The sequence below is a fragment of the Eublepharis macularius genome, chromosome 11 (genome assembly GCF_028583425.1).
Source record: "Eublepharis macularius isolate TG4126 chromosome 11, MPM_Emac_v1.0, whole genome shotgun sequence".
NCBI classification, from domain to species: Eukaryota; Metazoa; Chordata; class Lepidosauria; order Squamata; family Eublepharidae; genus Eublepharis; species Eublepharis macularius.
In genome coordinates this window covers 62,842,072-62,855,259 of record NC_072800.1, presented here as the reverse complement: position 1 = coordinate 62,855,259, position 13,188 = coordinate 62,842,072, and the positions used below count along the sequence as shown (strand labels likewise).

Genomic DNA, 13,188 nt, shown 5'->3' with positions numbered 1-13,188 from the left:
TGTTTACGTGGAGATGAAGATGGCGGCGCCGGTGGGTCCGCTGCGGAGCTTCTGTGCTTCGTAACACGAAGAGCTCGAGAGAGCTGGAGTTAGCCGCCCTTTCCCGCCTCTGGGGACGGTGGGCTCCCCCTTTCCAGCCTGGCGCTCGGTGACGCTGTGGTCTCTCCGCGCAGGGGCCATGGAGGACGAGGAACGGCAGAAGAAGCTGGAGGCCGGTAAAGCCAAGGTAAGAGATCCGAGGCGGGGGGTGGAAGGGAGGCTTTGGAGAGGGTCGGGACTGCAAGAGGGACAGGCCTGGACGCTGTCGTGGAAGGACCGAGGACGTGGCGAGCGGGATTTAACGAGGGAGAGGAGAGAAAACCTGCCTGTTCCCCTTCTGGCGGCTGAACGGAATTGTAAAGCTCCAGGGACAATTGTGCCGGCGAGGCGTGCCCTGGCATCTCTCCTGCGCTGCGCTTTCTTTGTTTGACAATCTCTTTGTGCGTTCTGCAGGGATGATAATTCGAAGATGGGCCATCCTTCCTCGCTTAAAAAAAAAAAACGCAGGATGCAGATATGGGAGCTGCCTCATCTTTTTTTAAAAAACGTGTATGTGTAGTAATGCGATTGGCTTGTGACAGCTGTTGCTGGACAGAGGCAGCACATGCCTTGAAAATGCCACAGGTGCCAACTGGTGCGCGCAAGGCTGTGTCTTCTCTTGCTGAATTAATCAGTGCAGGAAAGCTGCAGATCTCACATGCGCATTGATCCATACACTGGAATACAAAGGGTATCAGGAATGCTATACTAACCCCCCCCCTCCCAAACATGGTAGTAGTAACAGATAATGTGGGGTTTATGCCTATCTTATTCCTGTCATTCTTCCACCCCTCTTATACAAGTTTATTTGCCTGTATTTACCGTTTATTACATATTCACCCCATTGTATTTCTAGGATGGCTAGATAGATGACTGAAATGGCACATGCAACAACATATTATTACTATGAAAACAATTTAAATGATGCTGTTATACAAATAACACTGTTTTTTTAAAAAAAAAACCAGCAGTCATTATGCATAGGAATATGCTTTTTAAAAGTCTTTGGCATTTTTTTCCTTAGGGGCTACTGCAGTGTTCTTAAAGTGCTCAGTAATCTACATTCCTTTTTATCTTTGTAAATGATAGTGTGAAGTAGGTCGCTGTTAATTTTTAAGTCAGACCATAGGTCTGTTTGACTCACTATTTTGACTGGCATTAGCTGTCTGAGGTCTTTTACAAACCCCTGCTACCTGAGATCCTTTAGTTGAAAATGTCCACGAACTGACAGATTCTGCCAAGCGTGGCTGTGTGTGTGGGTTCCTCCCAGCCCTCTCTGGAGGGTGACCAGAGAGGAACATCATGCATACTAAATTTGGAACATCATGCATACTAACTAAACCTGTGCCGCATTAAATAGAAATGCGAACTTAAATTGTTTTTCAGTGTGCTTATAAATAATGTAGCACCATAAAGCTTGTATATCCAGCTGTAAGTAAAGCTGCCAATTACTCAGTGCCTGTCCTTGATGTATTAGAGAGCGAACAACTTATCATGTTTAGAAGACTTCAGAGGACAGAAATGGCTGGTAATTTTAAAGCGTTTAAAAGGGTTAAAGCAATCAGCCAACATCAAGATGTTGTTATTTGAAACTGGATAGCTGTTAATTTATCAGTATTAAGCAGATTTAAAGGGGTCTTTGGCACCTTCATCGTAAGCATGTTTCTCTTTGGTGCTGAACTTTATAGGCTTTATTTCTGTCGGAACAAATCTTCAACCAGGCTATTGCCTTAAAAAAGAGTTTTAGGAATGTTTTCTTATGTATTCTAGAGGAAGTTGCTTGAGCATAATATAAGGTTGTTTACATAGAGCAAAAAGAGGAGAGATAAAAAACAGAGATGAATGGGAAACAAATGAGTAAAAATAGTATGAGGACTAAGGTCATGACCATTTATATCTAAGCTCTTGAACTGGCTGTCTGACTGTATGGTTCCTTTGTCTTTTGTCTTTCTCACACCCTCAAGTCTTTTAACATGTATGACTTCTATAGGGGACAATTTTCCTGTCCTCTTCCCATCAGACAACCACCTTTCAAGGCTATGCATGATTCTGTATAAGTGTATCAATGTCAGTCTTATGTGTATGTATGAGATGGTTGGTGAATGGTACACTGCTGCTCCTTTGTTAAAGAGTTGCTGCTGTTAAAATGGCTTGCTGCCAAAGATTTTTACACTGAAAATAGTTTAGACATCTGTATTACTATACATAGTTAATACCAGTCTTTTTTCTATTTTGATTTCATTAAGCCAGTGGTATCTATACTTGCCATGTAACAGTTAATGCTAATTTGGTGATCACAGTAGAGTTGAAAGATAAGAGTGCATGATATGGAAATTATCAGCCATTCTTGTCAGTGAATCCCAAACTGCATCCCTGAACAGGACTCTGCAGAGATGGCCTAAATAAATGAAATAAATATATTTAAAATTCTGAAGTATAAATAATAGTTTGAGGATCTAGAACCAAAGCTAGTACTGATCAGGAAACAACATTAATATACATTCATTTGTCTTTTGAGTGCCAGACTTTCACATCAGTTTTCTAAAACGTTCTTTAAACTGAGGAAAGTTTGAAAATAAATTTAGAGAAGCTGTGTAAAATTTTCAGCAACTTACTTATGTTTCTTCCCATTTTCTGGGAGTCAAGTGAATAAAGGTCCAAGGGTTAGGAATAGAGACTTTTTTTACATTAGGCAGGAAGACATTTTGTGATTATTATATTAAAGATGGTTACTCCCAACATTGAGTCCTTAGTATGTTTGATAATTTTGCTATACATTCTGCCTGTCTAGAAGGAAGCATGATAGTTTCCTAAATCATGAAACCCTTTGTGTTCATGTTCCATGTTCGTGGCCAGTTGTAAGAAATAATGGCAGGTATTCTTTCCTGTCTTTCTTAATAGAGCAGCAACTCTAAATATAGATTTAGACATGATTCTACATGTCCACATAACATTCCCTTGACAGTACTGTCACAACTTGCATTGGATCACATTACTTACACTTGAAATGCTTATTGAAGATTTCCGAATGATTCTTGTAAATATTCTAAGAGAGTACAATAGCAATCCTTTAGGATGGCCATTATGCAAGATACCCTTCTGTGGAAGGATGTGATCTCAGCATGTTCTTGAGTATTTTGGATATTATTGGTGAGTTGCTGTACATTGTTTCATATTCCTTCAAAATCAATGAACAATAGTTTTTAACTGCTACATATGGAAGACTATATGTAGGAACTTGGTATGGGTTATTTCACATGCATTTTGGCGTAGCCGAATTTGCTCTGTGTGATTTCCTCTGACTTTTTTTTCACAGAACTTTAACTGATTGTGCGGTCCTGTGTTTGCATAATTTTGTATGTATGTACTTCCAATTAATATGAACCTATCTCCATGTGGGTTGGGACTGTAAATTTAATGCTATGGATGTGGATAAACTTGGTGATAACATTTCATGCATGACCTGCACTATTATACCAATAAAAGTGATTCTCATTAACTTTTTATATCCCATAACTATTTCTTCTTTAATGGTTCACTTAATTGGTCAGAATTTTTCACATCTCTCACATTAATGTATTAAATACTTTTATTAAGAATGTTCCTTTTTATGGCTGAATTGGCTTGACAATAGCGTCTTTGATAAACTGCTTTCCCCTTTTCAAGTCTAGATAGCCTCCTGACTTCTTTTCTTTGCCACATATGCAGCAAAGACTGTTGCTGTCAGCCTTCTGCCTGCTTTCCTTTGTTCTTCGTTCCCATGCAGAGGTGTGTCTCCTTTCCCTGATTGCCTAACACAACCAGCTGCTGACAGAGCAAATCACCAGCAGTTATTTCTATTATTCCCAGATTTTTTGCAGAAGCAGTGAAATTATAGGAAACGAACAGACAGTTTTAATTAAGTATCAAGGTCTACGCATATGGCTTATGTGCCTGTGGAGTGCATATAACCAAACAAAGCCCATTCAAGAAGAGGTGTCAGTGCAAATCTTATTTGTAGACAATTGAACAAACAAAGGTACATGCAAGTCCCAGAGTGGTATTGGAGAATAATTATATCCAATACAATATCTGAGGTTGTAGCATTTGATTTATTGTTATGGAGATGTATTGGGGGGTGGAAACTATCTGTACATTTTCCATAAATACAAAAAAATGCCTAGAAGGCATATTTCTTAAACAGGAATACTTGGTTTTTAGCTTTAAACCACGTGTGTGTTGTGTACTTGACAGCTGTCACTGCCAAGTATCTAAAGGAAAGGAGTTCAAACGTTAAACTCCTGTATAAGTTTGGGCAAGTCCATTGATTCTTAGTACCATAAGAATCTACTGTTGACATAGTTGTAGAAGATGTTAGCTGATTAATGTCAATTTTATGATGTCTAACTTTTAGATCTTAATGGTCACAGCTAAGTTGTGTGGATTTTGGTATTGCACTTTGAAATACAAACCACTAGCAGATGTCTCCTGTGAGTGAAGAGTATGTCTGAAGACATATCCTCAGTTACATATACAAACCAGACCTGAAATCTCTATATCCCATTTCCAGTTGCTTAAATGATCTAGTTCTATAGTAATTTGTTTTTAGCACTCATAGGTTGCAAGAGACTAGTAATCAGGTTTTAATTTATAAAGCACCTTTAGACATTGTGGGTAGATTTATATCACTGCAGATTTCTTTAACAGATATTTTTAATTAGTGATCTAATAAATGATAGTGTCCTCTTGACTATATCTCACATTTTTGCAGGAAAAAAAGATGTTTCCTTAATTTGTATCCTAGTAAATGTCTTTGAAAATGGTGCATGGCCAGAACTCTGCTAATACATAGGTACAGCATTCAAGTATACCATTTTCTAGAATTTTGGGATAAAACAAAATAGTAGAATATCAGCATAATGCTCAACATGTCCAAATCTGTGGTTACTTAAATCCAGAGACTGGACCTGTGGACAGATAAGATAGAGCTTTCTTTTGTAGAAAAAACGGAAATTAAAAAATATATTGGGGGATTAAAATCTCCCAAAATAATAGAAACTGTCCCTGTAGCTTTAAGAAACAAAAGTCCCCAGTGGCCATTACTAGGCAACCATAACAGTATTGCCAGCCTTCAAGGCTTGGTCTCTGTCAGTAAAAGGCAGGAGGAGGATGCAAGGCCCTTTCCATGGCAGTTTTGGCCTTTGAGGACAGTTTTGTATCAGTTAAGCTGATACAGGGACAGACCCAAAAGTATAACATGTAGTAAGGCCCCTAACATCATATGTAATTTTTTTTTTAAAAAAGCATTAATGAAGTATTTAGTTTTCTGCTTATGTCTCTACTCCATACAGCTCTTGCAATGAGTGGAATACCTTTAACATTTTTGAACAACCTTTTTGTATTATGTAGACATTTATGTAAAAGTATATTATTTATATCTAATATATATTAGATATATAATATTAGATTTATTTGCATGCTGATTACCGGGATTTCTGTGAAGTAAAATGCACTGCTGGGAAGAGAAAGAAAGAAGCTCTTTTGCGTGTACTGAATTTCTTTTTTTTTTTTTACAAAATTTTTTTATTAGGTGAGTACAGATTACAAATATAATTTTCAATTAAAAACCTAAATATCACTTTTCCCCCACCCTTTCCCTCCCCCCTTTTTCATAGACTTCCAACAGCTTTCCAACCCATATCTTATTCTATATCTTACTTATCTATTCCCTCTATATATTATTATCTCCTATTTTGTTAATAAACTAAATGATATCCATTAAAATCAAATCTATTCAAAATTTAAACTAAACAATAATTAAAACTTCACTTTGAATGGTAAAGATCCCTATCCCTAGTAGTTTCCCCAGTTAATAACTTTCAAATTGCCATAATTTCCCCTTCACATCCCACTTTTTCTCCAAATACTCCTTCAATCTCCCCCAGTCCTTGAAAAATTCTTCAGAATTCTGGTCTCTCAGCGTTCTTGTCATTTTGTCCATTTCCGCCATGTACAGCAACTTTTGTATCCACTCTCCAATAGATGGTATTTCTTGCACTTTCCATTTCTGCGCATATAGAATTCTTGCCGCTGTTGTCATATAAAATAACAATGTTCTGTATTGCGTAGGAACATCTTCCATATTTAAGTTCAGTAGCAGGAGTTCTGGGTTCTTTATTATTGAAATCTGCAAAATCTCATTTATCGCTTCTAAAATATCTCCCCAGTACTGCCTAGCGACCTCACAAGTCCACCACATATGATACAATTATCATTCATGACTTTTACATTTCCAACACTTATCAGACATCTTAGCATTTCCATAAGCTATTTTTTTTGGCGTCAAATACCACCTATATATCATATTGAAAACATTTTCCTTGATACTGGTACAAGTTGAAATCTTCAGTGTATTTTCCCACACATATTCCCATGCCTCCATTGTTATGTCTCTTTGACAATTTATAGCCCACTTCACCATCTGGACTTTAACAGCTTCATCCTCTGTATACCACTTCAAGAGTATTTTATAAATTTTTGAAATTTTCTTCTTACTTTCTTGTAGTATAACTTCTTCCAATTCTGAATCTTTCCATTTAATTCCATCTTTTGAACGATCCGAGTTATATAAGTCCTTTATCTGCCTATATTGAAACCATCCATAGCAAAAAGCTAACTCTTCGCGTGCACTGAAATTTTTGTGCATGTATAAGCTTTCAGGATCATACCCAGACCTCTTATCCTTTGTTATTAGATGTAAACTTCCTTTTTCTTCCCTTCCAGACTTTGTGGAAGCCTGATTCTAGAGATTTTGTTGAAATACATGTATTTGAGAAGTTTGATTCCTGCAGAGTTGCCTCTGTGCTTATGAGACTTATATTTGTACAGAACTGTTGAAGTTTAAGGGCAGAATGTGTTGTGCAGGTGACAAGTAAATTTACTTCCATATTTGCTGCAATTCTTGTTTGATATTATTTAAAATATGTCAAGCAAGTCTTAATGTTGCCCTTGACTTATTTTTTTTTAATATTTTTGATCAAGATATAGCAGATGGCAGTCTTGTAAATGGTCCAACAAAATAGTTGGCTTCTTGTTGTCTAAATAAAATACTTTTTAAAAATTTAAATAACTAAATACAATAAGTTTTTTTTAAAACACCAGTTCCCAAACTTACTTGGGGGATCCAGTTGCAAATTGTGAGGTGGAGGGGCGCAGCCACCATGTTCTGAGGGAGTAGAGGCTCCCTGCAGCTTCTGCGGGGTAGCTGTTGCTGCTGCAATTTGAATCCCAGCCAGCCAATCAGAGGAGGCTGGCCTGAGTGACGGGGAGTCAGACTTGAGAGATGCGGTTTCCTCTCAAGTCTGCTGCCAGCCTTCTTAAGGGGGACTGGCCCCACCTCTCATCATTTAGCTTCTGGCAGCCTTCCCACCCAGCTCTCCCTTTGGGCCTTTGTTGTCGGGACTCTGTTTGCAGTTCACTGATTAATCAAATTGATTTTAATTGATTAAATCTGCATACAATTGCATACAAATAAAATAATCTCAAAGGAACTATTTTTATTTTTTTACTGGTAGAATTTTCTTTATTTAAGCTAATAACTATAAACAATAAATATAGAGAATAAGAAAAAAACATTCTTAACATAAGACACACTAACAAAACATACATCTATGTAATTAAAAAGACCCCCCCCCTCTAAATTACACTACAGGTTGAGTTCCAATTTTCTCCGCAACAAGTATATATAATTTCTAGAGTCACACTTACTCTAGGTTTGTCACAAACCCCCTCTTTTTTCTATTGTTCATGTTTCTTAATCCATAAATCCAGATGTCATCAAATCTTTGTTATCCACTTCATGCAAAAAGTCTATAAACAGTTTCCATTCAGTCAAGAAGTTAACTAATGTCCTTTCTCTAATCAATGCAGTAAATTTTGCCGTTGATGCAAACTCCAAAACCTTTGCAGTTTACTGCTGTGGGACTTTGAGTTGATTGCGGCTTGTCATGGGGAGTGCATGTGGGTAAGGTGTGTACTTGCTTTCTTTTTGTCACAACTTTGGAGTCGGTGGTTTGGGCATTGGGCACAGATCCATTTTGGGGGAAGCTTTACCTATTACGAGGATTCCCTTAAGGAATCTGGGGAGTGAGGCATGGCAGGTGCACGCCCTACTCTAGGCAGTTGGGACATCTTCACTCCCAGGTGGCATGGGGTCCATATAGAGGCATACACCCACTAACTGTCATCCCATGTCCCCCCTTGCCCCCAGCAGGTGGTCTGAGGGGGATGGGGGTCATTGGCTGACTGGCAGGTCAGCCGATGGTGGGATCTATGCCCTATGCAGCGCCAATATTCCTCGAGCTGTAATCAGTAAAGTTGTGGCCTCTTTCAACTTCATCAGGGTTGTCTGGTGTGTTCTGTTGCCTTGCCTCTTCTCCTCCAGACAGAGCTGGCCTGCAGTCAAGGTTTGACTTTTTCCAATCATGTTTAAGAACCTTGATGGTTTGTTATTTGATTGACAAGCACTGCTTGGAGATTCCTGCAGCTCTCACTGGTGTTTCATGTGTTTGCATGTTTTATAATTAGCTCCTATGTGGAAAATACAGATGGCGTAGAGTTACTGTGGCTTTCGGTATATTTCTGACTAAAACAAACCATATTTACCTAGTAGAACTTGATTAGAAAACTAATATATGGATTGGATCTGATTCAGTAATGATTGTTACTAATTTCTAATTTTTATTTGGGAAGTGCTAATAAAAGTATTTTGAAAATGAGTTACTTCAGTCCAATGTTGTGTTTACATTTAGTATCTGTGTTCTCATCCTTCAGCCTCTTATTCCAGTATAAATATTATTTATGTAGATACTGGAGATGGGACCTTGGCTCCTCAAGGATATTGAGGACTATTTGTGCATATTAGAGACATTGTACCTGTCAGCAGTGTGGAATGTGTCCTGTTGTAGCATAGCGGTTAAGTAGCTGTATTGTGAATCAGCACTCTTTTGGTTTGAATCCTACTACTTCCATGAGCTCAGCAGGTGGCCTTAGGTAAGCCAGTCCTCTCAGTCCCAGCTCCCCAGCTATATTACAAGATAGTAATAACACTGACTTTGTTCATCACTCTAAGAGGGGCACTAATCTGTCTAGATGAGCGATATAGAGGAGTAATTATTATTATTAAATCTAACTATAATTATGCAGTGCTGTCAAACTAGTCTTTAGTGTTAATAAAACAACTTTCTATTTTGGCCTTAGATCATTTCAGGTACACTCTGTGTGAAGGACTTCAGTTTGATAAAATTCAACAAAGTCTGCAGTGCATATTTGACACTGAAACATTATAAATTCATCAGGTGTCTTCCTCTTTCAAAAGGATATAGTGTCACTAATGAGGAGTGTGATAGAAACCAAACTGGGTAGTATTATTTTGTATTGTGGGAAAATCCCATAAGCACAACCCCTCTTCTCTGTGGGTATGCATGATTGAAGTGGGTGTAGCATGGATCAGAGATCAGACACACCCCCATGCAAAATGCTAAGAAATGCATTAAGGGAAAAACCCCCACATATCATATGTGAACAGGACAGACTGACAAAGGACAAAGGAAAAGATCTTAAAACAGCCATTCTCTGTAATGGAAAATTTGGATGGGCTATTGTTTCTTGGGAGTTGCAAGCATTTAGAAATCATCCATTACATTATTCAAGTGGTTTGGGGGGTTTCCCCCTTTGTGGTTTCAGCAACATGTTCTCAAGATGGACTCAAGGTGACTGCTTAGGCTTGCTGCAAAGGGGAGACTGAGTTTAAGAGTTAATCCCTCATGGTGAATGACTCAAGAGAGCTTCTTCCTCATGTCCAGGAGTTTTATCAACTCCTTTCTACCCACCCCCTTCAGACTTTCCTCCTCTTCCTGTTTTGTTTGTTTTACAGTGAAAGATATAATCAGTCCTATGTTGGTACTTCTTTTGGAAACTCGATACTACTCAGGCAGAGTTTCAAAGTAGATAACTGTCCAGCAAATGAGTAATTGATGGGTGATGCCAACTGGACTCACACCTGTTCCTTACAGCAGATATGAAGTGAAATAACTATCCAAGCTGTCAGTAATTTTTTGCATGTAATAAGAGGTTGCCTTTCTGATTAACCTCCTATGTGCCAAAATCTCCAGTTGTTTGTTGCTGAATTGGCAAGTTATTTTGTGGATAACAAAGATTTGTTGTCATAGCAAAGAGCAAGTGCACTTCAAAGGTCTGCTTTTGGTGTTCGTGTAGGTTCTGCCTCTCCCCCATCTACTTTGCGGTTTTCCAAATGTTAGGGAACCATGCTTTGGAGCTTTGGAGCTGAGTTTGCTAGCAAGGTAATAGGCATAATAGGTTTTTGACTAGCCATAACAAAGAGTTGAGTGGCATTGCTGGCAGTCACCAATGAGTGTAGTTGTGCTTCTAGTTGCTGGGAAAGTAGTTTTACTGTCATGTGCTGACTGTGAGATGGTGAAGCTCCAGCATATCTGTGTGCCCCACCCCCTGCACTGTGCATACGTATTGCTAGCAACTGTTGAGGAAAGCAAGGTTATTCTGTAGGTATATGTGGAGCATAGGGGGGACAGTAACAGCTGTCACAGTCTTGAGACAAGAACTCCCCTTTCCTTGCTTATCTGGGGGTGTGACCAGGGCTAGAGGTTTAGAATACTAAGTCCTGCTCTAATCATGATGCACTCCTGATTAGTGGCCTTACGTCTGTGAGGTGCTGCTGCTCAAAGATACAGGAAACACCAGTGTAGAGATTAGTTGCTGTAAATTTTTGCATGTAGTGTATTTAATTTGTGTTTTATTTCTGCTTGTTAATGTGGTTTTTTAATAATTGTGGCTGAAAGTTTAAAAGTAGGCCTCTGAGGAAAGCAGGAGGAGGAGGGCTGGATAAATGAGTGGAGTGTAATCTGATTGGCTGGCAGCTGTACCTTAGGGGGTGGAGTGAACTGTGGTTTGTAGTCTCTGCTGAGAGAAAGTGTTCATTCGGGTCAAAACAGGCCAATTGCATTGAAGCCTGAAAGGGGTCTCGTTCTTCCAAGTTCAGTGAATCTGTGTGGTGTTCTGAGAATTTTTGTCTTAAGTCAAGCAAACTGTATGTGCACCTCAGGCAGTCTGTGTATATCAGAGTGAGAGATTGATCTGTCTAGTTCAGGCAAACTGTGAGGAAAACCTGAGTGATTCTGCATCTGTGTGGATGAGAAGAGAGTTTATTCTGTTAGTGAAGAAAATTACGCTGTGCGAGTCTGTGAAAATACCTTTAAGAAGATATAATTATTTTTTAAACCACCAAGCTTAAGAACTATTCTGAAACCAATACGCTTACCAAACCTCTGCAACAATTATGCTTCTGTACTTACAAAAAATTCTACTTCTGATTAAGCAAGGAAGGATCCTTTTATTACCTCACAGCCACCCTCACATTCTGTCTGTTCTGTCATACTGCCACCTATAACAAAGCCTTCCTATAACACCTGTTAAACAGATGAGAGCTAAGGTGAAATCCTTTGGAGGCTATGAAAACCTTTTGAGGAGGCAACAATATATAGGTTACACAAACAGAAAAAAAGGAATGTGTTCTTGAGGTATAAGCCAAGGTAAAATTGAGAACACCTAAAATTCTGTGTGAATGGAAATATAAGAAGTGTTGATTGGGGTCCAGAGCCCTCCTAAAGTATAAGGGTAAAGTAAGGAGAAGCTGAACTAAAGGTCCAAAGCCAACGTTTTAACAAAAGGTTTAAGGTTAAATAGCAAATTATTTCAGGGTGGTTCAAATCTTTCCTGCTGTAGCATAGTGGTTATGTGTCTAGGTTGCAAATCAGCAGTCTGCTAGTTCAACTCCCACTGTTGCCATGAGTTGTACAAGTGGTATTGGGTAAACCACTCCTCTCAGTTCCCGCTCCCCAGCTGTATTGTGGGGATAATAAGAACACTGACTTTGCTCACCACTCTGTATGGCACTAATCTATCCGGAAGGATGGTATATAAGCACACTGTTGTTGTTTTTGTTGTTATTCCAGAGAAAGGCTTTAGAATTGTGTTAATCTATTTGGTGTTCGTGCCTGCTGTGATCTAGTTTCTTTTTTATGAACCATGTTCCTTACATTTGAGATATACAAATCACTAATTATTAATTCTTAGTCAAGATTATTAGTTTGCAAGATCAGTTGCTGGGTGCTGTTTTATTAACTGCATTGCCTTAAAACAAATTAATATATAGATGGTTGAACAATTTTTAACTTTAGTCAAAGAAATAGACTGAAATGTGTATAATGGACCTTGCTGGATTTATATCTGGCATTAGTCAATGTATTAATATTTGTATTTTTCATTTTATTACATTTTACCACTTTTTTAGACATTTTCTACCCTTTACCTTTTGCCTTTCTAAATGCTTTTTAACTCCTCTAAATCATAGAGTTTCTGGTGATTCTTAGAGAGGACTGACAGTTTCTTTGGAAGTAATGTTGTGGTGTCACCAACAGCCTTTTTCTCCCTTTTTACATTATTTTTCTCCTGCTAGCCACAGGAACAGCTGTGGGCAAAGGGAGCCGGGTGGTAGTGGTGGAAGATCCCCTACCCTCAGCAGTAACCTTGTTAAGTCTGTTGGTGGGGGAGGTCAGGGGAGAAAAAAATATGGGCTAGAATCATACATTCTGTTCTACTGCTTTTTTCATTCTAAACTGCTGGTTTTGTATCTAATGCTTATTCTGCATTTAATTGGAAAGTTATTGATCCCTTTGTGTGGTGTCTTAAAATGGTTATATGTGTATTCTGCATTTGGAATTTCACAACTTCTCATCAAAAAGTTAAGAATACTGTGACTACTCAGCCAAGTAAATTCCCCCCCCCCGAGAATCAAAGATAAAGAGTTGCATCTGTCCATTGGTTATAATTACTTTAATGTGTTTTTGTACTAAAAATAATATTATGCATTAAAATCTTTTATGGATATGCAAGTGGGAAGATTTGCAGCCTTAAGTAGCTGTTGGATGTCAGTACTGGCTGTATAAAAGGCTAAGGGAACTGAAAGCCATTATTTCCTCTGTTAAGAAGATAAGTCTCTTGAGCTTTCTATTGCTTTCCTGAGCTTGGTGGGGT

The 13,188-nt window shown here is 38.5% G+C and overlaps 1 protein-coding gene across 4 annotated transcripts in view; it reads left to right on the top strand.

Moving 5' to 3' along the window:
• Nucleotides 1–13: 13 nt before the first annotated feature.
• The window catches only part of AKAP9 (A-kinase anchoring protein 9), a 142,514-nt gene continuing 129,339 nt past the window's right edge, over nucleotides 14–13,188 (top strand). For all 4 annotated transcript variants that reach the window (XM_054991883.1, XM_054991881.1, XM_054991882.1 and 1 more), the window contains exon 1: nucleotides 14–226. In XM_054991883.1, coding sequence (XP_054847858.1) covers nucleotides 179–226 — 48 coding nt within the window. In that variant the 5' untranslated portion in view covers nucleotides 14–178. The remainder of the gene's footprint in view (nucleotides 227–13,188) is intronic.